This window comes from Elephas maximus, chromosome 20 (genome assembly GCF_024166365.1).
Source record: "Elephas maximus indicus isolate mEleMax1 chromosome 20, mEleMax1 primary haplotype, whole genome shotgun sequence".
NCBI classification, from domain to species: Eukaryota; Metazoa; Chordata; class Mammalia; order Proboscidea; family Elephantidae; genus Elephas; species Elephas maximus.
Genome location: NC_064838.1, coordinates 74,996,247 through 75,021,013, shown reverse-complemented (window position 1 = coordinate 75,021,013; position 24,767 = coordinate 74,996,247). Strand labels below are relative to the sequence as shown.

Below are 24,767 nucleotides of genomic sequence, written 5' to 3'. Positions count from 1 at the left end.
AATTTATAGACTTTTGAATATTTTGGGGGAATATTTTACTAGATTTCATAAATCAGTATCAAAATTTGATATGGTCTGGTGTTTTCAAAACTTACGAGTATTTCATTGTTGTTTAATTGGTATTTCTCTGATTTTAATGAGATTAGGTATTTTTATATGCTCATTGGCCAGTTACAATGTTCTTTTGTGTATTGCTTATTCAAATGCTTTGCTCTTTTGTAAAATTGTGTGGTGGTGGTGGTTGTTGTATGTTGTCAAGTCAGTTCTGACTCATAGTGATCCTTTGTGACAGAGCACAACTGCTCCATTGGTTTTCTTAGGGTGAAAACTTTATGGGAGCAGAATCCAAGGTCTTTTCTCTGCAGATATGTAGGGTGGGTTTGAACCATGGACCTAATGCCGAGGACTTAACCAATGCACCTACAGGGCTCCTTAAAATCAGATTACTAATCTTATGTTATTGATTAGTAGAAGTTATAAATATTTAACCCCATTCCACCACTTTTTAAAACTCTTCATATGAGTTTTGTTAGACAGAAGTTTTAACGTATTACAATTTTTCTTTATGAATTTGCTACCCTAAAATATAGTTATCCTTCCAATATTATTATCTACTTTGGTTTGATACATTTGTATCTTTCAACTGTCGGGACTAAATAGTTTTTTTTGAATAATGAGGTAGTTTTTTTTTTTTCCCTAACATCAGTTACTGAAAAGTCTATTATTTCACATTAATATGAAATATCAACTAAAACAGAATAAATGTCCATATATTTACACTTGTGTTTATTGACCGTATGATTTTAAATCAACTGCCTGGTATGCCTGGTGACAACCCCACTCCTACTTCCCAGGATCTAAAATGTTTAAGCAAAAAACCTGAATCTTGAAGCATGGACTATCAAGCAATCATCTTCCCCTTGTAATTTGGAAATGTAACCTCATGAGCTTTGAGTGTTCTACAAGGTGCTTTCCAGCTTTTCAGAAATGTGAAGAAAAAATAAAAATGGAGATATTTGAGATACCTTATGCCAAATTCACTGCCATCAAGTCAATTCCAACTCATAGTGACCTTTTAGGACGGAGTAGAACTGCCCCAGAGGTATCCAAAGTTGTAAGTGTTTATGGAAGCAAACTGCCTCATCTTTCCCCTATGGAGTGAGTGGTCTGTGGGTTTGAAACACTGAACTTTTGGTTAGCAGAGAAGTCCTTTAACCATGTACCACCAAGGCATCTAGATATCTTATTACAAATTATCAAAGAATATTCATTTATGTTTATTACACTATGTCAAGTACTAGACATCATTAAGGTGTCTGAGGTAAAAGTTGATTTTTAGGAAGTAGTAAGTGTTTATAGGGTTGCTATGTTCAGAACTGACTGCATGGCAATAGGATAAATTAGTGTTTCTTGCTCCCTTTTTTAAGGTAGAATACCTGGAAATGAGTGTTCAATAATGTTGGGGTCATATATTTGTTGGTCCCTGGGTGGTGTAAATGGTTTGCACTCAACCAGTAACCTAAAGATTCACAATTCAAACCCACTCAGCGCCACCACGGAAGAAAATCCTGGTGATCTGTTTGTGTAAAAATTACATCCAAAAAAAAGCCCTATGGAGCAGCCCTGTTCTGTAACACATGTGGCCTCCATGAGTAAAATCGACTTGTCAGCAATGATTTTGTTTGTTTATTACATATTTATAAGTAATATACATTCATATAAGTATGCATCACTAATATGTAATACATAAATATATGTAGAAATAAGATATTATTTACGTGGACAGGAATACTGTGTGACTTTTTAGCATTAAATTCAAAAAGAAAGACAAATTTATCCTGAATGCTGCCTGATAAACCGGCTATGCAAAACATGGGCATAACAAAACTTTATTGAATGTGAAAAAAATTAAGTAAAAATACATTAGAGTCATATATCCTGAAATGTAGTTATCAAATAAATCAAATTAATAACAGCAGAAACATGTCAAAGTAAACAAAGAGTAGCATTTTCAGAGTGGTTTAGGAAAGTATCCTTCATGAGCTTGAGATTTAAAATGACCCTATCAAGAGGTCATTAAAAATTGAGGGACAAAGAGGTGAAGTGACTCATTAAGAAACAACAGCTAGAATGTCCCTGATGAGGAATATTTATTTTTGCTCAAAATATTCCATAATATCACATAACAGCACAAATTAATTGGCATAAAACATTTCACACTGTTTCATAGCACCCTAAATTAACTCCCATATATTTTTTTTTTTCAGATAAAGCATTTCACACTTGTACCTTCTCCTTATTCGTGAAATCATGTTGCTGAATAATAATGTGACTGAGTTCATTCTGCTTGGGTTGACACAAGATCCTGTTAAAAAGAAAATTGTGTTTGTCGTTTTCTTGCTTTCCTACTTAGGGACATTGTTGGGTAACTCGTTGATTATCATCACCATCAAGACCAGTCGGGCACTTGGGGAGTCCAATGTATTTCTTCCTTTTCTACTTATCTTTATCTGACATCTGCTTCTCTACTTCCACAGCCCCTGAAATGATTGTGGATACCCTTCTGAAGAAAAACACTATCTCTTTCAGTGAGTGCATTATCCAAATCTTTTCATTTCATTTCTTTGGCTGCCTGGAAGTCTTGATCCTTACGCTGATGGCCGTTGACCGCTATGTGGCCATCTGTAAACCCCTGCACTACATGAGCATCATGAACCGGCGGGTCTGCAGTGTGTTGGTAGCTATAGCTTGGGTAGGGGCTTGTGTGCATTCTTCAGTTCAGATTTTTCTGACCTTGAGTTTACATTTCTGTGGTCTCAGTGTGATTGATCACTATTTATGTGACTTGCACCCTTTGTTGAAACTTGCCTGTACAGACACCTATGTGACCAACCTGCTGCTGGTGTCCAGTAGTGGGGCCATTTCCATAATGAGTTTTGTCATGCTGATATTCTCCTATGTTATCATCTTGTATTCTCTGAGAAACCACAGTGCTAAAGGAAGGAAAAAGGCTCTTGCCACCTGCATCTCCCATATCATTGTAGTCATTTTGTTTTGTTCCCTGTGTATTTATATACACATGCCCTGCAACCACCTTCCCCATAGATAAGATGATAACTGTGTTTTATACAATTGGAACACCTTTGCTTAACCCTCTGATTTATACACTGAGAAATGCTGAGGTGAAAAATGCCATGAGGAAGCTATGGAACAAGAAACTGACTTCAGAAGACTAAAGATGAATAGAAACTTCAAATCCTTCATCACAGTTTGCATTCACCTAGCATAATTCAATACAGCATATTATCTTCTTATTGTGGATTTCATAGAATCCTAACTTGGGGAAAAAGTGCTACTTCCTTCAGGAAAATGGATAATATAAACTCATACACTGGTTAGTGTTGAGTCAATTTCATGTAGAGGAAGAGACAAAAGCAGGTACAAACAGATGTGTCAGGCCAATTGATTTAGATTTTTTACTACTGTCTCTCTACCTCTTGGATAACTAGAACCACTTGTGGTTTTGATCTAGTGTTTTGCTGTCCTACTTCATGTTGATTTCTGGCGTCGCTCCACTATTAATTTAAAGGCTTACATTCGAATCCACTTGGTAGCACTACAGAAGAAAGTCCTGGCAAATCACTTTCATAAAGAGTACAGCCAAAAAGCCCTATGAAAAAATTCTCCTCAGTAATGCATGAGGTTGCCATGAGTGGTATCAACTCCATGACAATGGATTTTTTGTTTGTTAGTTTGTTGATTTTATTATGATGTCAGTTAGCCCTTTATATGCTTAAATCCCTATCCTAAAAAATTTCCTCCTTTCAAAAATGAATGTGATTATCCAGAGAATGAATTTTAGGCTTTGAAATTGAAATACATTGTGTCACAGATAAGAAATTTAGTGAGTTTCCAATACAATACAGAGAAGAGAATAATTGGAGTAGAAAGGGCTGAAACATGCACATGAAATGTATGTTTCTGCAGTGGCGAGGGATATCAATTTTAGTCACTGTCCATCTGACGCCACAGTCTCTAATTACATAATCATTAAGAATCTAATTTCAAATTAATGTATTATTTTTATCCATACAGAAATTTTTATTTATTTGAGAATACTTATCTATTTTTTGTAGTAAAATGCATTAAAGTTATTAAATTTGTATCAATTTTATGTACCAAGAGCTTTGACATTTCTTTAGCTTGAGAAAACGGGTATCCATTTTTCTGTGCAGATACGGAACTGGATTCTACAATGAATCGTGGTGACATATATGGATCAATTTTTTTTTTTTTTTGGTTCCTGTGAATTTCAAGGTAAAATCCATCCCAAGTAGTTTACCAGTGACTACAGAAGTTACAGTTTGATTCTGCTATTGAAAGATTTGCATAGTAGTAGTTTCCAGTTTCCTTGGCTTTTACTGGTGCCTTCATGTATTTCTAGATAAGCAAAAGATAAAAAGACAGTGTGCATTTAATCCAACGTAAGTGCCTTCTCAGAAACACTACTTTATGTCTCCTGGACATGCAGAAATCGTGCTGTAGATCAGAGTTAGAATTTTATAATAGACATGGCAGAACTGGAAAGAAGACTGAAGGTGCAGCATCAACAGACTTCCTTTGTTGGAACCAGTGTCCTGAGAGAGAAAGAATAGGACTCAGAGAGCTAAAATTTTGTGAAGAAAAGGGACAACCATGAACCTAAAAATTATTCTGCATCTTCTTGGTAGGCTTCCCCATGTGAGAGAATGGTCTTCCCTTGCCCTGATCTGATGCAATTACCTCATCTGAAGCACTTGTCATACAATGATATTTTTTCTTCCCCAGAGCTCCCTCCTATATCTCATTACTTCCACACAATTAACCAGGGGCAAGTCTCAGGAAAGCCAAAGTAGCAAAGTACAAACCTTACTCTTTCAGAAATGATTTACATGGGGGAATTGCAGTACCTAGCTAATATATGTGGTGAGAAATGAGGAGACATTTTACTATGGGAGAAGATCTTAAAGGTGTTAGCATAGGGGGACAGAGTGTAAGTCTGTAAATTGAGAAATTTTTGACATGAGGACACTCACCAATGATTTGAGATTTGGTGTTCTGGCAAGGACATATAGAGCTGACTCTATATGTTTTAAGGTCTTGTGTTGGTTTTCTACCTCTGCTGTAACACATTGTCAAAAGTGTAGTGGCTTATAACAACAGAGATTTATTGTCTTAACCTCTCTAGGTTGGAAGTCTGACATAGGCATCACTGGGCTAAAATCAAGGTGTCAGTATGGTTGTGTTTCTTTTGGAGGCTCTAGGCTGTTCCAGATTCTAGAGGCCACTCACATTCCTTGGCTCATAACCCCTTTCCTAAAGGTTCAAAGTCAGCCACATTGCATATATTTGATGATTGTTCCATTACTACAACCCCGTCTTTCTCTTCTGCCTCTCTCTTCCCCCTTAAATGATTTCATTCATTTTACCTGGACAATACAGGATAACATTCCTATGGAAATTTAGATGATTAGCAACCTTAATTTTGTCTGTAACCTTAATTATAAATACTTAAAGGAAATTATTATTTCTTCAGATATAGGTTGAAATGTTAAGTACTTCAGATATAGATTGTGCCTTCTGTCTCCACAGTGTCTCCAATGGTGTTTGAGGCTTATAGACTAAGTCATCCATTGATATGGTATCCCATAAATATTGCCTAGGACATAACACCTATTTGTGAACAACAGAAGTGTGAGAATGTTCTTGTGATCTCAGACTTTGTAGAAATTACCTTGTATCCCATTACCGATAACCAGCCAACCTGACAGAAGACAGTAGAGATAGATTGATAACTATTGTTGTATCCACTCCACTCATACAGAACTTGTATATAACAGAACAAGATATTGACTAGTCCTGCAACATCTTCAAAATTACCAGTAGGTGCGAGTCCATTTTTGTGATTATTGTGCCAATCCATCTCATCAAGGGTTTTCCTCATCCTTGCTTGCCATCTAATTCACCAAGCATGATGTTCTCTTCCAGTGATTGAACTCTCCTGATGACATGTTCAAAGCATGCAAGTCAGACAATACTCTGTTGTAATCCATAAGGTGTAAATTGGCCGATTTTCAGAAACAGATCACCTTTCTTCCTAGTCCTAGTCTACGAATTCTGCTGAAACCTGACCATCATGGGTAGAAGGGATGTCTCCTGGCTGTATGGAATACAGACAGTACCAGGGTTACAAACGAGTTCCATTACTATATCTGTTTTTATGTTGCATTTGTAAATAAGTTGGAACAGTTAGGTACAGTTCGTATCTAACGTCAGTTACTCAAAACTTTGTCTTAGTATATAGCGTATAGTGTACTTTTCTAAACATAAAAAAATAAAAGAAACTCTTCCAGATACCCTAAAAGATTTTTAACAGAATCATACATTAATAATAAGAATGTTTTGATATTCATTGTACAATAGTGCCCTTATGCTTTTGGGAACCATTTTATGTGCCTCAAATTTTAAATATAATAAGCTTTACCTGAGTTAGTTCATAACTACTGGTTGTATGTAGGTCTGATGTTCATAACTCTGGGACCATCTATATAGCCTGGAAAATAATCCTCCAGTAACCCGGGGTAAGTTTTACCTCTACATTCTGTGAAACGTGACGCTTCAAGTTTGTAACATCTCAGGAGCTTCCAGGTTAACTAAATTGCTTTTTTTTTTTTGTATCCCTCCTCAAATACTTGTACCTTCCTCTGTTCTGCTAAGTCAGTTACCTACCATTATGCTTTGAAAAATGCATGACACTCTTTCAGCAACTGGTATTTCCTGTTTTGTTTAGCTTTTTTTTTTTTTTTTTTTTGGTCATTTCCTTTCACTTTTATTTCAATGAGACTTTAGATGAGAAAGGAAATAAATTTTTATGGGTAGCTGGCCATGTTTAACAGAAAGTGCTGTTCTTTTTTAAAATATGAACTTACGGTTTACTTTTCTATAATACAAAGGCATAAAAAGAAGAAAACACGGTATAAAATTTCACCATCTGGATGACTCTTTTGACATGAAAATATGAAGTAATGCATGCAGAAATTTTGAAAATCCAAACATTTCAAAAATGTACAAAATGAAAAAAATCTAATTGTATCTTTCTCATCCTTTTGTAAAAAGATAATCACTATGAATAGCTTCTTATTTTTTCCATTAAGAAATAATCATATGCTTATAGCCATAGGTGGAGTCCCTGGGTGGTGCAAACAGTTAAGTGCTCAGCTATTAACCAAAAGATTGGAGGTTAAAATGCATCCAGAGGATACTTGGAAGAAAAGCCTGGCAATCTACTTCCAAAAAATCACAGCAATTAAAAATCCTATGGAAAACAATTCTACTCTGGAACATATTGGGTCACCATGAATCGCAATTGACTCAAGGGCAATATTTTTTGAAAATTAATAGTAGATAAGAATTGAGGTAGAAAATTTCTGATATAACTATAGGGGAAAATTGGGAAGTGTGCAGCTACATATACAAGGATTAAGTGAAAGTCTGCATAATGAACTGTGGGGTCCTTTCCTAACCCTCCTCCCAAAATTACAGTCACCAGGCACACAATAACTCACTAATCCACTCCTAGCAACTGTATATCACAGGTAGCAGGTGGGAGGATATGTGTGTGGGGGGGGGAGGTTGTTTGTTTTTTTTTCGGAGAAATTATTTGGCCTATGTTGCACTGTCTGATTATCTGCAAGTTATCTCCCAAAGTATATAAATCATGCCCACTAATTTAGAGATTCCAAAGAGCTTTTTCATTTCTTCACTTTTAAACACAACTTGAGACTTTCTGTCTCTAGATAGGATGGCAGGATTAGTGAACTGGAAGAGGGGTCAAAAAAAATTTGTCTTTGAATATAAATTTAAATTTACATATTGGAGGGAGTGACTCCTCTATTTTCTTAATAATCAAGGCTAGACTTAATAATTCAGGCTTTCTGTTCCTATTGTTAGTGGACATGTAGTCCTGGTGGCCCAGTGGTTAAGTGTTTGGCTGCTAATTGAAAGCTCATTGGTTAAATCCACCAACCAATTAACAGGACAAACAAGTGGCAGACTGCTTTCATCAAGATCAAAGCCTTGGAAACCCTGCAGAGCAGTTCTACTCTGTCCTACAGGGTCACTACTTTATAGAAATCTACTCAACAGCAATGGATTAGTTTTTCTTTTTTTGGTTAGGTTCCCAAAGGTTCTCACCTCACCTTTCATCTCAAGCAAACTAATGTTATATTTAGCTCTACAACTTATTGTACCCTCCCCACATGTCTGTCATTTTGTCATATGTGGGGGCTTGAGTATTGCTGTGAGGCTGAAAGCACACAACCTTAACCATCACAGTCACCACAGTGGAAAGGTTTTAGCTGAACCTCCAGGCTAAGACAAACTAGGAAGAAGGATCTGCTGAAAAGCAGTGAAACGCTGTCTGATACAGTTCTTGAAGGTAAGCTGTGTTTGCCTGTTTTTGTTGACTATGCAAAGACATTGAACTGTGTGGATCATAAGAAATTATGGATAACATTGTAAAGAATGGGAATTCCAGAACACTTAACTGTGGTCGTGTGCTTACCCGTACAAAGAACAAGAAGCAGTTGTTTGAACAGAACAAGGGGATACTGCATGTTTTAATGTCAGGAAAGATGTGCATCAGGTTGTATTTTTTGACCATAATTATTCAATCTGTATGTTGAGGAAATAATCCGAGAAGATGGACTACATGAAGAAGAAAGGGACATCAGGTAACAACCTGCATTACGGAAATGACACAACCTTTCTTGCTGAAAGTGAAGAGGACTTGAAGCACTTAGTAATGAAGATCAAAATGTCAGTATGGATTATACCTCAACATAAAGAAAACAAAAATACAACTGGACCAATAAGCAACACCATGATAAATGGAGAAAATATTGATGTATCAAGGATTTCATTCCTTGGATCCACAATCAACACCCATAGAAGAAGCAGTAAAGAAATCAAAGGATGGGGTCCAGGCCAAGATGGTGGAATAAACAGACTCTTCTGGTAAGCCCTCTTAAAACAAAGACCTGAAAAAACAAGTGAAACAAGTATATTTATGACAACCTAGGAGCCCTGAACATCAAAGGGAAAGTTAGAAAAATAACTGAGCAGCAGGGGGAGGAAGAGACGGTTCAGATGCAGAGAGGAGTTACCAGACATGAATAGCCAAGAACCCTCAGACACCATTCCCAGGAGTGGCTGTGGTGGGCTGATATTGACGTTAGGCCACAGTTTCCTCAGAAGAAGGAGCCAGCCACACAGCCTACTCACATCTTTGGAACCAGAGAAGAACAGCGCTCTCGGCAAAAGCTAAGTACTTGGGTATATTTTACCCCACCCGCTGCCCCCAACCTGGCTTCAGTGGTTCTTGATTTCCCTGACCTGAGATAGGCCCTGATGAGAACCTATAGCCATTCTCCCAGCCTTGGAGAAGGAAAAGATTTGCAACTGGGGGAAAAGATAATTTGCCAGCTCCACTAGCCACGGGAGCTCAGGACAAAAGCAGCTCCTGTCCAGGCATAAATGGCCCATGGACTTAAGTACCTTTGCCACATGTATGGATCTGTGTGGGCCCATTTCAGAAGAATAGGCCCTTGTTGGGAGACTACAACTGTTTCAGCTGCGCAGTGGAAAGGTGGATGTTTGAAGTTTGACACCACTTTCCCTATTAAACACAGTCCTCACCTACCCACATCAGGGGCCTAAAGACTGGTGGCTCCACTCAGATCACCCAGCCACCCATGACAGATGTCCAAGGATAACTGGTACCTCCCAGTCCTTACAACCAAAAACATTGGGTGCCTATGGTCTGTCTGCAGAACTCACCCACCTGTATGCTATAGAGAAGAGGGACACACTTTCCTCAGAGGTACTTGGGGGATGATCCTCAGACCCCTGCCTTGTTCAGAGTGTGACCCCCTGCTGCAACCAAATACTGGTACCTACACCAAACCCCCCTGCCCCTCTAAGACTGTAGGACAGAGCCTGTACCATACACATAATGCTCAGCTACCTGGACACCTGAGCTGAATTCATACAAGAAAAGTAAATCGCCTCCTAGGCTGATATACCTGATAATAGATTTAGCCATCTGGGGACAGGATCTCAGAGCTCCAAAGGCAAAAATAACAGGCTAGCTCACTCACGCAACCCATTTGGGCATATCAAAACAAAACAAAGCAAGAAGCTACAACACAGTAAGTAAACATAAAATAAACTAACACAATAACTTATAGATGGCTCAGAGACAACAGTCAATATCAAGTCACATAAAGAAACAGACCATGGTTGCCTCAACAGGCTCTCAGAGCAAAGAATCAAGCGATCTTCTAGATGAAAGTACCTTCCTGGAATTACTAGATGCAGAATACAAAAGATTAATATACAAAACCCTTCAAGACATCAGGAAGGAAATCCAACAATACATAGAACAAGCCAACGAATACACAGATAAAGCAGTTGAAGAAATTAAAAAGGTTATCCAGGAACATAAGGAAAAATTAAATAAGCTGGAAAAATCAAAAGACAGCAATCAGAAATTCAGACGATTACCAATAAAATTACAGAATTAGACAACAATAGAAAGTCAGAGGAGCAGAATTGAACAAGTGGAAGGCAGAATTTCCAAACTTGAAGATAAAGCACTTGAAGGAAAATCTGATAAAAGAATTTAAAAAAATGGAGAAACCTTAAGAATCATGTGGGACTCTATCAGAGAAATACCCTACGAGTGATTAGACTTCCAAAACAGGGAAGCATAACAGAAAATACAGAGAGAATTGTTGAAGATTTGTTTGCAGAAAACTTCCCTGATATCATGAAAGTTGAGAAGATATCTATCCAAGATGCTCATTGAACTCCACATGTGGTAGATTTTAAAAGAAAGTCACCAAGACATATTATAATCAAACTTTCTAAAGCCAAAAATAAAGAGAGAATTTTAAGAGCAGCTAGGGATAAAAGAAAAGTCATCTACAAATCAGAGTCAATAAGAATAAGCTCGGACTACTCAGCAGAAACCATGAAGGCAAGAAGGCAAGGGGATGACATATACAAAGCATTGAAAGAAAAAAATTGCCAGCCAAGAATCATATATCCCGTAAAACTGCCTCTAAAATAGAAAGGTGAAATTAGGACATTTCTGATGAACACAAGTTTAGAGATTTGTAAAAATCAAACAAAAAGTAAAAGGAATACTAAAGGGAGTTCTCTGGTTAGAAAACCAATGCTATCAGGTATCAACACAAAACTAGAACACTGGGCAGGGCAATCTGAAGTCAACCCAGACAGGGAAATCACAATAATAAATCAAGACAAAAAAAAAAACTGAAAACAAGAAAACAGCAATATTATTATGTAAAAGAAGACCACATAAAACAATAAAGAGGGACAAAGAAATGTAGTCATAGATCTTTCAGATGCAGAGAAGACAAAGCAATACAAAAAAATAAAATTTAGGTTTAAACTTACAAAAATATGGGTAAGTATTAAGGTAATCACAAAGGAGACAAACTATCCTACACATCAAAATAAAATACAAGAAAAAAATAGAGACTCAGCAGAAATAAAATCAACAACAATGAATATGAGGAAAAGACAATATATAAACTACTCAGCACAGAAAATTAAGTGGGAAAAAGAAACTGTCAACAGCACACAAAAGGAGACATAGAAATGATAGCACTAAATTCATACATATCCATAATTATGCTGAATGTAAATGGGCTAAATGCACTGATAAAAGACAGAGAGTGGCAGCATGGATTAAAAAAGCATGATCCATCTATATGCTGCCTACAAAAGACACATCTTAGGCTCAGAGACACAAAAAAATTAAAACTCAAAGGTTGGAAAAAATATATCAAGCAAACAACAATCAAATAAAAGCAGGAGTGGCAATATTAATTTCTGACAAAATAGGCTTTAAAGTTAAATCCATCATAAAGGATAAGGAGGGCACTATATAATGATTAAAGGGACAATATACAAGAAGGATATAACCACAAGAAATTTTTATGCACCCAATGACAGGGCTGCAAGATACATAAAAAAACTCTATCTCCACTGAAAAGTGAGATAGACAGCTCCACAATTATAGTAGGAGACTTCAGCATACTGCTTTTGGTGAAGGACAGGACATCCAGAGAGAAACTCAATGAAGACACCGAAGATCTAAATGCCACAATCAACCGACTGGACCTCATAGACATATACACAACACTCCACCTGACAGCACCCAAGTATACTTTCTTTTCTAGTGCACATGGAACATTCTCTAGAATAGACCATATATTAGGTCATAAAACAAGCCTTAGCAGAATGTTAAACTCTGAAATATTACAAAGCATCTTCTCTAACCATAAGGCCATAAAAGTAGAAATCAATAACAGAAAAAAACAAGGAAAAGAAATCAAAGACTTGGAAACTGAACAATACCCTGCTCAAAAAAGACTGGATTATAGAAGACATTAAGCAAAGAATAAAGAAATCCATAGATTCCAATGAGAATAAAAACACTTCCTATTAGAACCTTTGGGAGACATCAAAAGCAGTGCTCAGAGGTGAAATTATATCAATAAATGCACACATACATAAAGAAGAAAAGGCCAAAATCTAAGAATTACCCCTACAACTTGAACAAATAGAAAGAGAGAACAAAAGAAACTCTCAGGCACCAGAAGAAAGCAAATAACTAGAGCAGAATTAAATGAAATAGAAAACAGAAAAACAATTAAAAGAATTAATAAGACCGAAAGCTGCTTCTTTGAAAAAAATAATAAAATTGATAAACCATTGGCCAAAGTGACAAAAGGAAAAAAGGAAAGGAAGCAAATCACCTGAATAAGAAATGAGATGGGCAGCTTTACAACAGACCCAACTGAAATTAAAAGAATCATATCAGATTCTGACAAATCTGAAAACCTAGAAGAAATGAATGAATTCCTAGAAACACACTGCCTTCCTCAACTAACACAAACAGAGGTAGAACAACTAAATAGATCCATAACAAAAAAAGAGATTGAAACGGTAATCAAAAAAATCCCAACCAAAAAAAAAAAATTCCTGGCCTGGACAGCTTCAATGCAGAGTTCTACCAGACTTTCAAAGAACAGTTAACACCACTACTACCAAAGGTATTTCAGAGCATAGAAAAGGGTGGAATACTCCCAAAATCATTCTATGAAGCCAGCATATCCCTGATACCAAAACCCAGTAAAGAGACAACAGAAAAAGAATATTACAGACCTATATCACTCATGATATTAGATGTAAAAATCCTCAACAAAATTCTACCCAGTAGAATCCAACAACATATCAAAAAAAATAATTCAACATGACCAAGTGGGATCCATACCAGGTATGCAGGAATGGTTCAACATGAGAAAAAACAATTAATGTAATCCACCATATAATTAAAACAAAAGACAAGGATCACATGATTTTATCAATTGATGCACAAAAGGCATTTGACAAAATTCAACACCCATTCATGATAAAAACTCTCAGGAAAATAGGAATAGAAGGAAAATTCCTCAGCATAACAAAGGGCATTTGTACGAAGCCAATAGCCAACATGATCCTAAATGGAGAGATTCTGAAAGCATTACCCTTGATATCAGGAACCAGACAAGGATGCCCTTTATCACCACTCTTATTTAACATTGTATGGGGGGTCCTATCCAGAGCAATTAGGCTAGATAAAGAAATAAAGGACCTCCGGATTGGCAAGGAAGAAGTAAAATTATCTCTATTTGCAGGAGACATGATCTTATACAAAGAAAACTCTAAGGAATCCTCCAGAAAACTACTGAAACTAATAGTTCAGCGGAGTATCAAAATACAAGATAAACGTACAAAAATCAGTTGAATGCCTCTACAGTAACAAAAAGAACATCGAAGAGGAAATCATCAAATCAATACCATTTACAGTAGCCCCCAAGAAGATAAAATACTTAGGAATAAATCTTACCAGAGATGTAAAAGACTTATACAAAGAAAATTACAAAACACTTGGCCAAGAAACCAAAAGAGACCTACATAAGTGGAAAAACATAACTTGCTCACAGATAGGAAGACTTAACATTGTAAAAATGTCTATCCTACTAAAAGCAATCTATAGATTTAATGCAATTCTGATCCAAATTCCAGTGACCTTTTTAATGAGATGGAGAAACAAATCACCAACTTCATATGGAAGGGAAAGAAGCCCCGGAGAAGTAAAGCATTACTGAAAAAGAAGAACAAAGTGGGAGGCCTCACTCTACCTGATTTTAGAACATATTATACCGCCACAGTAGTCAAAACAGCCTGGTAATGGTACAACAGACACATAGGCCAATGGAACAGAATTGAGAACCTAGATATAAATCCATTCACATCTGAGCAGCTGATATTTGACAAAGGCCCAGTGTCAGTTAATTGGGGAAACGATAGTCTTTTTTACAAATGGTGCTGGCATAACTGGATATCCATCTGCAAAAAAATGAAACAGGACCCATACCTCACACCATGCACAAAAACTAACTTCAAATGGATCAAAGACCTAAATATAAAATGTAAAACGATAAATATCATAGAAGAAAAAATAGGGACAATATTAAAAGCCCTAATATATGGCATAAACAGTATACAAAACATTATTAAGAATGCAGAGGAAAAACTAGATCACTGGGAGCTCCTAAAAATCAAACACCTTTGCTCATCCAAAGACTTCACCAAAAGAGTATAAAAAGACTACCTACAGGCTGGGAAACAGTTTTTAGCTATGACATTTTGATCAGTGCCTCATCTCTAAAATCTACATGATACTGCTAAAACACAAGTACAAAAAACAACCCAATTAAAAAAAGGGCAAAACATATCAACAGACACTTCACTAAAGAAGACATTTAAGTAGCTAATAGATATATGAGGAAATGCTCACGATCATTATCCATTAGAGAAATGTAAATCAAAACTACAATGAGATTCCATCTCACTTCGACAAGGGTGGCATTAATCCAAAAAACCCAAAATAATAAACGTTGGAGGGATTGTGCAGAGGCTGGAACACTTATACACTGCTGGTGGGGATGTAAAATGGTACAACCACTTTGGAAATCAATTTGGCACTTTTTTAAAAAGCTGGAAGTACAACTACCATACTATCCAGCAATCTCACTCCTTGGAATATATCCTAGAGGAATAAGACCCTTTACACGAACAGATATATGCACACCCATGTTCGTTGCAGCACTGTTCACAAGAGCAAAAAGGTGGAGGCAACCAAGGTGCCCATCAACGGATGAATGGATAAATAAATTCTGGTATATTCACACAATGGAATACAATGCAACAATAAAGAACAGTGATGAATCTGTGAAACATTTCATAATATGGAGGAACCTGGAAGGCATTGTGCTGAGTGAAATTAGTCACTTGCAAAAGGACAAATATTATATAAGACCACTATTCTAAGACCCCGATAAATAGTTTAAACAGAGAAGAAAATATAATTTGATGGTTATGAGAGGGGGAAGGGAGGGAGAGGTGTATTCACTACTTTGATGGTAGTTAAGAACCACAGGAAGGGAAGGACAACACACAATGCAGGAGAGGTCAACACAACTGATCTAAAGCAAAAGCAAAGAAGTTTCCTGAATAAACTGAATGCTTCAAAGGTCAGCGTAGCAAGGGTGTGGGTTTGGGGACCATGGTTTCAGGGGACGTCTAAGTCAATTGGCATAATAAAATCCATTAAGAAAACATTCTGCATCCCACTTTGGAGAATGGTGTCTGGGGTCTAAAACGCTAGCAAATGGCCATCTAAGATGCATGAATTGGTCTCAACCCACCTGGACCAAAGGAGAATGAAGAACACCAAGCACACAAGGTAATTATGAGCCCAAGAGACAGAAAGGGCCACATAAACCAGACGCTACATCAGTCTGAGACCAGAAGAACTAGACGGTGCCCGGCACAACAGAGAACCCCTGAGGGAGCAGGAGAGCAGAGGAATGAAGACCCCAAATTCTCATAAAAAGACCAGACTTAATGGTCTGACTGAGGCTAGAAGGATCCCAGTGGTCATGGTCCCCAGACCTTCTCCTAGCCCAAGACAGGAACCATTCCCAAAGCCAACACTTCAGACAGCGATTGGACTAGACAATGGGATAGAAAAAGATGCTGGTTAAGAATCAGCTTTTTGGATTAAGTAGACACCTGAGACTATGTTGTTGTCTCCTTTCTGGAGGGGAGATGAGAGGGCAGAGGGGTTCAGAAGCTGATGGAATGGATATGAAAAGAGAGAGCGGAGGGAAGGAGTGGGCTGTCTTATCAGGGGAGGGCATTTGGAGTATACAGCAAGGTGTATATATATTTTTGCATGAGAGACTGACTTGATTTTTAACTTTCACTTAAAGCACAATAAAAATTTTAAAAAAATCAAAAGATGTATGGCATTGGAGAAGTCTGCTGCAAAGGAACTCTTTAAAGTGTTAAAAAGCAAAGATGTCACTTCAAGGGCAAAGATGAGCCTGACCCAATCCATGGTGTTTTCAATTGCCTCATATGCATGTGAAAGTTGGACAATGAATAAGAAGGAAGAAGAATTGATGTCTTTGAAGTGCGGTGTTGGTGAAGAATATTGAATATGCCATGCACTACCAAAAGAACAGACAATTGTGTCTTGTAAGAAGTACAGCTAGAATGCTCCTTAGAGGCAAAGATGGTGAGAGTTTGTCTCACATACTTTGGACATGTTAACAGGAAAGACCAGTTCCTGGAAAAGGACATTATGCTTGGTAAAGTAGAGGGTCAATGAAAGAGAGAAAGACCATCAACGAGGTGGACTGACACAGTGGCTGCCAAAAATGGGCTCAGGCATACCTCAATTGTGATGATGGTGCAGGACAGGGCAGTGTTTCATCCTGTTGTACACAGGGTCACTATGAGTCTGAACTGACTCGAGGGCAACAACCAACAGCAACGCTAACTTATTATATAGTTTTCTACTCATTTTCTAGTAAAAGTTCATCTCCTATGCGCTCCTCATCGTGAAAGAATGGTGGGAGCAATTAGTTGTTTTACTTCTTGCGTGTCATAATAAAATTACAATTGGTATTTTGGAGATAATGAATCAGGTACTGGGTTTCAGTGAGATCTATTTAGTGATTAAAAAAAGTACGCTGATCATTTTATTTTGTAAAATCATGTTAATCATAGGAACTCTCATGGACTTGGGGGAAACTAGGAAGTCCCTCAGGATGTTGGGAGTACTAGTGTGTCATCTCTTGTGTTCTGTGACTTTGTGCATGATTTCCATTTTTTTTTTTCTTACATTTTTTTTCTCTCTACTATGTTCTCTGTTTTCTCAAAATGCCTGTTTGCATGTGCTTTTGGTTTTCAAGACAAAGGATCTCCTATGCATTATACAAGCTTTTCTCTCTTCCCTCTAACCTATCAGGTTACCTAGTCAGAATTCCAGAGAGGAAATTTGAATAAGCTTGCTCTTATAATTGAGTAGAGTAGACTAAATTTAGGTGATTGGCCATGTTATGGAGTATCTGCCCTAGGTCAGAATCCATCCCTGGTATAAAATACTGTGATGAGAAGGGAGAAGGAAAGGATAATGGAATCCAAAATGTCACAAGCCAGAATGTTTGTTTAGCATTAACTCTTAACAGCTAAACATTCTGAAAATATTTCATCAGTTAATCAAAAAAAATTCCCCACATGTCTGTCCGTTTGTGCTAATGTGGCTGTTTTCGCATTGCTGTGAGGTTGGAAGCTATGCCACAGGTATTCTAATACCAGTAATTTCACCCTTGGTGGACAGGTTTCAGTTGAGCTTCCAGATTAAGTCAGGCTTAGAAGGACCTGGCAGTCTACTTCTGAAAAGAAAAAAAAAAAAAAAAGCCAATTAAAACCTTATGAAGAGCAGCAAAGCACTGTCTAATATACTGCCAAAAAATGAGCCCTCAGGCTTGAAGCCACTCAAAATACAATTGGGCAAGATCTGCTACCTCAAGGTAGAGTAGACCTTAATGACTTGAATCGACTCAAGGTTTCAAGACCTTCATTTGCAGATGTGGCACAACTCAAAAAGAAACAGCTGCAATCTTCTGTTAATGATAGGAATATGGAATGCATGGATTATAAATCTAGGAAAGTTAGAAATCATCAAAAATAAAACGGTACACATAAACATTGGTCCAGCCATTAGTGAGCTGAAATGGACTGCCATTGGCCATTTTGACTTAGATAATTCTGTGGTCTATTATGCCAGAATGATAAATTAAAGAAGAATAGCATTCCATTCATCGTTAAAAAGAACATTTCAGACTTCTGGACAACGTGATGCCATAGATAGAAGCACCACACTGTCCCTCCACAGCAAAAATAAGTAAAACAGAGACAAATGTCATTCCCGCAACCTGAAGTGTCAAACAAAGAGATAAAGAACTCAGCCAAACACCAAATGGAAAAAGAAACTGACAGAGAACAGACAGGGAGGAGACAAACATGCAGAGGCTCCCTATCAGCTAATGCAGCACAGATTCATCATCTCGACTCCTGTCAGAGATTGGCGGACAGGGAGCATGGGAAAACAGCTTCACAGAGCTCCCAGCAAGAGACAGAGCATCCGGTAACCAGCGATATATTCTTTCTAACCTTCCCATCCTCTTCCCGCTGCTCTACCTTCATGTTCCTTGCTGGCTGCTGTGGCTCAGATGGCCAGGAAATGCAGAATACGTGCTGCTTGGATCTCCCCACCCACATCAGATATCGGCAGATGAGGAGTATGGGAAAGCAGCTTCATGAAGTTCCCAGCAGGAGACAGAGCACCCGGTAACCAGCAAAATATGCTTTCCTAATCCTTACCCTTCTCCCCCTCCCTCCATCTTTGGGCTCCTATGCTTCCCACCAGCTGCAGTCTCTTCATAGGGAGGCATCTGCTTCAGTCCTGGGCTGCTTGGATTCACCCCGCCCACACAGGCCAGCTCCCTGAGTGCCACTAGTCTGCTGATGATATTGCTTTTTTCCATTTATTTTGGTTTCTTCTGTGCCTCCCACCACCACCCCCTCCTTTCTCTTGAACACCTGGCTCCATGGGCCAGCTTTGCTTCTTGAAAGGAAATCACCACTCCTTAAAACCAAAGACAAAGAAAAGGCTGTGAATGGGGAACCACTCCCCTGGCCCATGACACCACACTGGTGGGATTCCTGGGGCTTTTTTTTTTTCTTTGCTTTGTTTTATTGTTTGTTTTCTTTTTCTTTTCGTGGCTTGGGAGTCCCTTCTAACTGTGCTGCACTGTGTGTTCAGCCCCAGTCTGTTCAGCCCCTGGGGGTATTTCTTTCTTCTTTCATTTTTCCTCTCTGTCTTCATTTCTCAGTTCTGGTCTCTCTATACATACCTTATTTTCCTGTCTCCTGAATACCTCGCACTGTGTGACAACTATACCCCATCCTAGCCAGGCTATACTGTGCAGCCTGAGAACCACTTCCTCAGTCTTTGCAGCTGCACTAGTGGGATCCCTGAGCGCTTTTCTTTATTTTGTTCCAGATATTTTAGTTAATTATTATTTTCTTTCTTTCTCCCTTTGTTTTTTTTTTTCCACTTTTCAGTTTCTCATCTCTCTACTCTACCAGCAAGCTCCCTTATCACTTTTTTTTGGTTATTGGCTCCTGTTTCTTTCTCCTTCTCTTCTTTCCCATGCCTATATTAGCTCACATCACAACCTCCCCATGCCTTCCTGCCTACCTGCATCATGAGCTAAAAATTACACCCCCAACCAGAACAGGCATGGCCTACCAGAACCTGCCCAGCCCTGATTTCCAGCCCACATTGTCAGCCCTTATACATGCCACAAACAACGCATCCCAGCACCTTCCCTTGAGCAGGACCTGCCCTGCTGCACCATAGCTGAGTGATTGGCCCTGGTGATTGGAAAAGGAGGTGAAAAGTATCATGAGCACAGACAAGGAAACAACAAAGAATGCACAGCCCAACTTCTCAGACATAACCTAATAAAACAAAAAAGTAGGATGAAACAAATAGATCTACAATAGATAAATGAAGAAAATAACTACTGAATGTCCTGAAGACAGCAGACAGAATCAAGACATATAAAAAAAACAAGACAGAATGGTACCAGTAGGCATCCAAAATAAAACACAAGATGACTTTTCAGTAGATGAAAAGGCACTAGAATTACCTGACAGGGAATTCAAATCTCTAATATTCAGAGCTATTCAATAATTGAAGCAAGAAGCAGACAAAAATGAGGAAAAAATACGCAAATTTTTGGAAAAGGCAGACAAATTCATGGAAAATACAAACAAAAAATGGAAGATGAAAAGCTGACTGTCCAAGAAGCTCAACAAATCCCATACAGGATAGAGCCCAAAAGGAAATCACCAAGGCAAATCACACTTGTTAAAACCAAAGACAAAGAAAATATACTGAGAGCAGCTCAAGAAAAACAAAAGGTCACATACAGAGAAGAAACAATGAGACAAAGCTCTATTTGGCAGAAATCATGAAGGCAAGAGGGTAATGGGATGACATATCTAAAGCCTTGAAAGAAAAAAAAAATGCCAACCAAGAATAATATATACCACAAAACTCTCGTTCACATGTGATGGTGAAATGAGGACATTTCCAGATAAACAGAAATCAAGGGAATATGTAAAAACCAAAGAAAAGAATTACTGAAGGGAGTCCTTTAGTCTGAGAACAAACAACATCAGACCACAGAAAGTATCCAGGATACAAGATTGTACCAGCTGGATAACAACCTAGGGAATGAACTCTCAAGGACTACCCCAAACCAAACGAATTGCAACAGGGAGCCAGAGAGGCTAATGCATAAATGACAACAATGTCAGGACGATAAAAGCGGGAATAAACGGTGTAGGTGTAGAATTGTTTAATGGAGAGGAAGGCAAGGTGATACCAAGTAATAATGAACTGGTTCAAACCTAGGAAGGTAAGAGTCAATACAAGGTAACAACAAAGAAAGTTAACAAATATACTCATCAAAATAAAGAAGAAAAACATAAAATCTCAATAAAAACAAAATCTACAAAAAGAAATCCACAAACAAAAGGAACTCAGAACAGGAGAGTAAGAGGAACAAAGAAAATGTCACTACACACACACACACAAAAGAAACTACAAAGTGACCGCAGTAAACTTACACCTCTCAATAATTACACTGAATGTAAATGGTATAAATGCACACATAAAGAGACAGAGGGTGACAGAATGGATTAAAAACCAGGATCCATCAATACGTGTCTACAAGAGACACACCTCAGAAGGAAAGATGTAAATTTATTAAAAATCAAAGAAGGGAAAACATATATCAAACAAATAACTACCAAAAGAGAGCAGGAGTGGCAATACTAATCTCAGGTAAAATAGACTTTAAAACAAAACCCACCATAAAAAACAAAGAAGGGCACTATAACTATATAATGATTAAAGAAATGATCCATCATGAATTTAACCATAATAAACATCTGTGTACCCAATGACAAGGCTCAAAAACACATACAACAAACTCTAACAGCACTGAAAAGAGAAATTGACTGTTCCACAATAAAGGCAGATTTCATCACACCACTCTTGGTAAAGGACAGAACATGTAGAAAGACACTCAACAAAGATACAGAAAAGCTAAAGTGCACAATCAGCCAACTTGACCTCACAGATATATACAGAATACTCTACCCAAGAGCTGCAAAGTACACTTTCTTTTCCAATGCACATGGAAGGTTCTCCAGAATAGACCACATGTTAGGCTACAGAGCAACCTTCAACAAAATCCAAAACATTGAAATAACGCAAAGTATCTTCTTTGATCACAATAGCTTCCTTTTTCAAGCTGAAATATCTGGAAATGGAAATGAGTGTTCAGTAATTACTGGGTCATATATTTGTTGGTCCCTGGGTGGCATAAATGGTTTTTACTCAATTAGTAACATAAAGATTCAGAATTCAAACCCACTCACCACAACCAAGGAAGAAAGTCCTGGTGATCTGTTTCTATAAAAATTATCTCAAAAAAAAAAAAAAAACTATGGAGCAGTTCCACTCTGTAACACACGTGGACTCCATGAGTAGAATCCACTTCGTGGCAATGTTTTTGTTTGTTTATTATATGTTCATGAGTAATATACACTTATATATGTATGTATCACTAATATGTAATAAATGTATGAAGAAATAAGACATTATTTATGTGGACAGGAACAGTGTGTGACTTTATATTTATAACATTAAATTCAAAAAGAAGACAAATGTATCCTAAATGCTGCCTGATAAACCAACCATGCAAAACGTGGGCCCAATGGTCTACTGAATGTGAAAACTATTAAATAATACACTGGCATCATATACCCTGATTTTTTATTTATCAAATAAATCAAATTAATAAGAGCAGAAACATGTTAACAAGGAATTGCATTTTAAAAGTGATTTAGGAAAGTATCCTTCATAAGCTTATTTGAAATTTAAAACCACTCTCTGAAGAGGTCATTACAAAATTGAGGAACAAAGAGGTGAAGTGACTCATTAGGATAAATAGCTAGAATGTCCCTGATGTGGAATATTTATTTTTTGCTCATGATATCCCATAACATTGCATAGCACCAGAAATTAATTTGCTTAAAATATTTCAAACTGTTGCATACCATCATAAATAACTGTATTTTTTAAATTTGTTTTTCATATAAACTATTTCATACTTGTACCATCTTCTCATTCATGAAATCATGCTGCTGAATAATAATGTGACTGAGTTCATTCTGCTTGGGTTGACTCAAGATCCTGTTAAAAAGAAAATAGCGTTTGCCTTTTTCTTGCTTTTCTACTTAGGGACATTATTGGGTAACTCATTGATTATTATTACCATCAAGACCAGTTGGGCACTTGGGAGTCCAATGTACTTCTTCCTTTTCTACTTATCCTTATCTGATACCTACTTCTCCACTTCCATAGCCCCTAGAATGATTGTGGACACCCTTCTGAAGAATAACACCATCTCTTTTAATGAGTGCATGATCCAAATCTTTTCACTTCATTTCTTTGGCTGCCAGGAGATCTTGATCCTTGTGCTGACGGCAGTTGACCGCTATGTGGCCATCTGTAAACCCCTGCATTACATGAGCATCATGACCCAGTGGGTCTGCAGTGTGTTGGTAGCTATAGCCTGGGTAGGGGCCTGTGTGCATTCTTCAGTTCAGATTTTTCTGACTTTGAGTTTACCTTTCTGTGGTCCCAATGTGATTGATCACTATTTATGTGACTTTCGGCCCTTGTTGAAACTTGCCTGTACAGACACCTATGTGATCAACCTGCTACTGGTGTCCAATAGTGGGGCCCTTTGCATAATGATTTTTATCATGCGAACGTTCTCCTATGTAATCATCCTGCATTCCCTGAGAAACCACAGTGCTGAAGGGAGGAAAAAAGCCCTTTCCATTTGCATCTCCCGTATCATTGTAGTCATCTTGTTCTTTGTTCCCTGTATATTTATATACACATGCCCCACAACTACCTTCCCCATGGATATGATAACTGTGTTCTATAGAATTTGAACACATTTTCCTAACCCTCTGAGTTATATCCTGAGAAATGCTGAGGTGAAAAATGCCATGAGGAATCTATGGAGCAAGAAACTGATCTCAGAAAACCAAAGATTAATGGAAATTTCAAATCCTTCTTTATAGTTTCCATTGACCTAGCATAATTCAACAAAGCATATTTTCTTCTTAATGTGGACTTCAGGGAATCTTATCTTGGAGAATAAGTGCTACTTTCTTCAGGAAACTGGGTAATATGAACATATACACTGGTTACTGTTTTTACTGTTGAGTCAGTTTCATGCAGAGGAAGAGACAATCAGGTACAATCAAGTCTGTAAGACCAATAGCTTTAGATTTTTACTACTGTCTCTCTAACTCTCTTGCGTAACTAGAACCGCTTGTTTTTCTGATGTTTTTCTGTCCTTCCTCATGTTGATTTCTGGTGTCACCCCAGTATAAACCTAAAGGTTTACAGTTTGAATCTACTCAGCAGCACTACAGATGAAAGGTCTGGCGATTCACTTCTGTAAAGATTACACCCAAAAACCCCTATGGAAAAATTCTCCTCGGTAATGCACGAGGTTGCCATGAGTGGGTTTCAATTTGATATCAATAGATTTTTTTATTTGTTTGTTGTTTTTATAATTACAGTTAGTCCTCTATATGCTTAAATTCCTATTCTGGTCTATTTTCTCCTTTCAAAACTGAATGTGATAATCCAGAGGAGGAATTTGGGCTTTGAAACAGAAATATGTTACGTCACAGATAGAAAATTTTAGGGAGTTTTCAATACAATCCAGAGAAGAGAATAACTAGAGTAGAGGAGACTGAAACGTGTATAGGAAACCTATGTTTCTGCAGTGGGGAAGAAGACCAACTTTTGTCACTATCCACTGATACCACAGTCTCTGATTACATAATCATTAAGAATCTAATTTCAAGTTAATTTCTTATTTGTATTTATATCCATACAGAAATTTTTGTTTATATGAGAATTCTATATTGATTTTTTGTAGTAAATTGTATTAAAGTTACTAAATTTGTAGCAATTTTATGTACCAAGAGCTTTGACATTTCTTTACCTCGAGAAAACTGGTATCTATTTTTCTGGATATGGAACTATGGATTCTACAATGAATGGTAGT

At 37.5% G+C, this 24,767-nt stretch overlaps 1 protein-coding gene across 1 annotated transcript; it reads left to right on the top strand.

The window, feature by feature from the left end:
• The first annotated feature begins 2,656 nt into the window (after nt 1-2,656).
• LOC126063659 (olfactory receptor 4C16-like) lies at nt 2,657-23,634 on the top strand. The gene is made up of 2 exons (XM_049862085.1): nt 2,657-3,065; nt 22,913-23,634. Exons 1-2 carry the CDS (start codon nt 2,657-2,659, stop codon nt 23,632-23,634), a joined length of 1,131 nt encoding a protein of 376 aa, XP_049718042.1.
• The last annotated feature ends 1,133 nt before the right edge of the window (nt 23,635-24,767 follow it).

What these genes read in the sequence shown, in the direction of transcription:
- LOC126063659 (XM_049862085.1), top strand. Translation starts at nt 2,657, where the DNA reads ATGGCCGTTGACCGCTATGTGGCCATCTGTAAACCCCTGCACTACATG. An exon ending in CATTTTGTTTTGTTCCCTGT is followed by an intron (nt 3,066 to 22,912) that starts GTATTTATATAC and finishes TTTTCTACTTAG; the next exon opens with GGACATTATTGGGTAACTCA.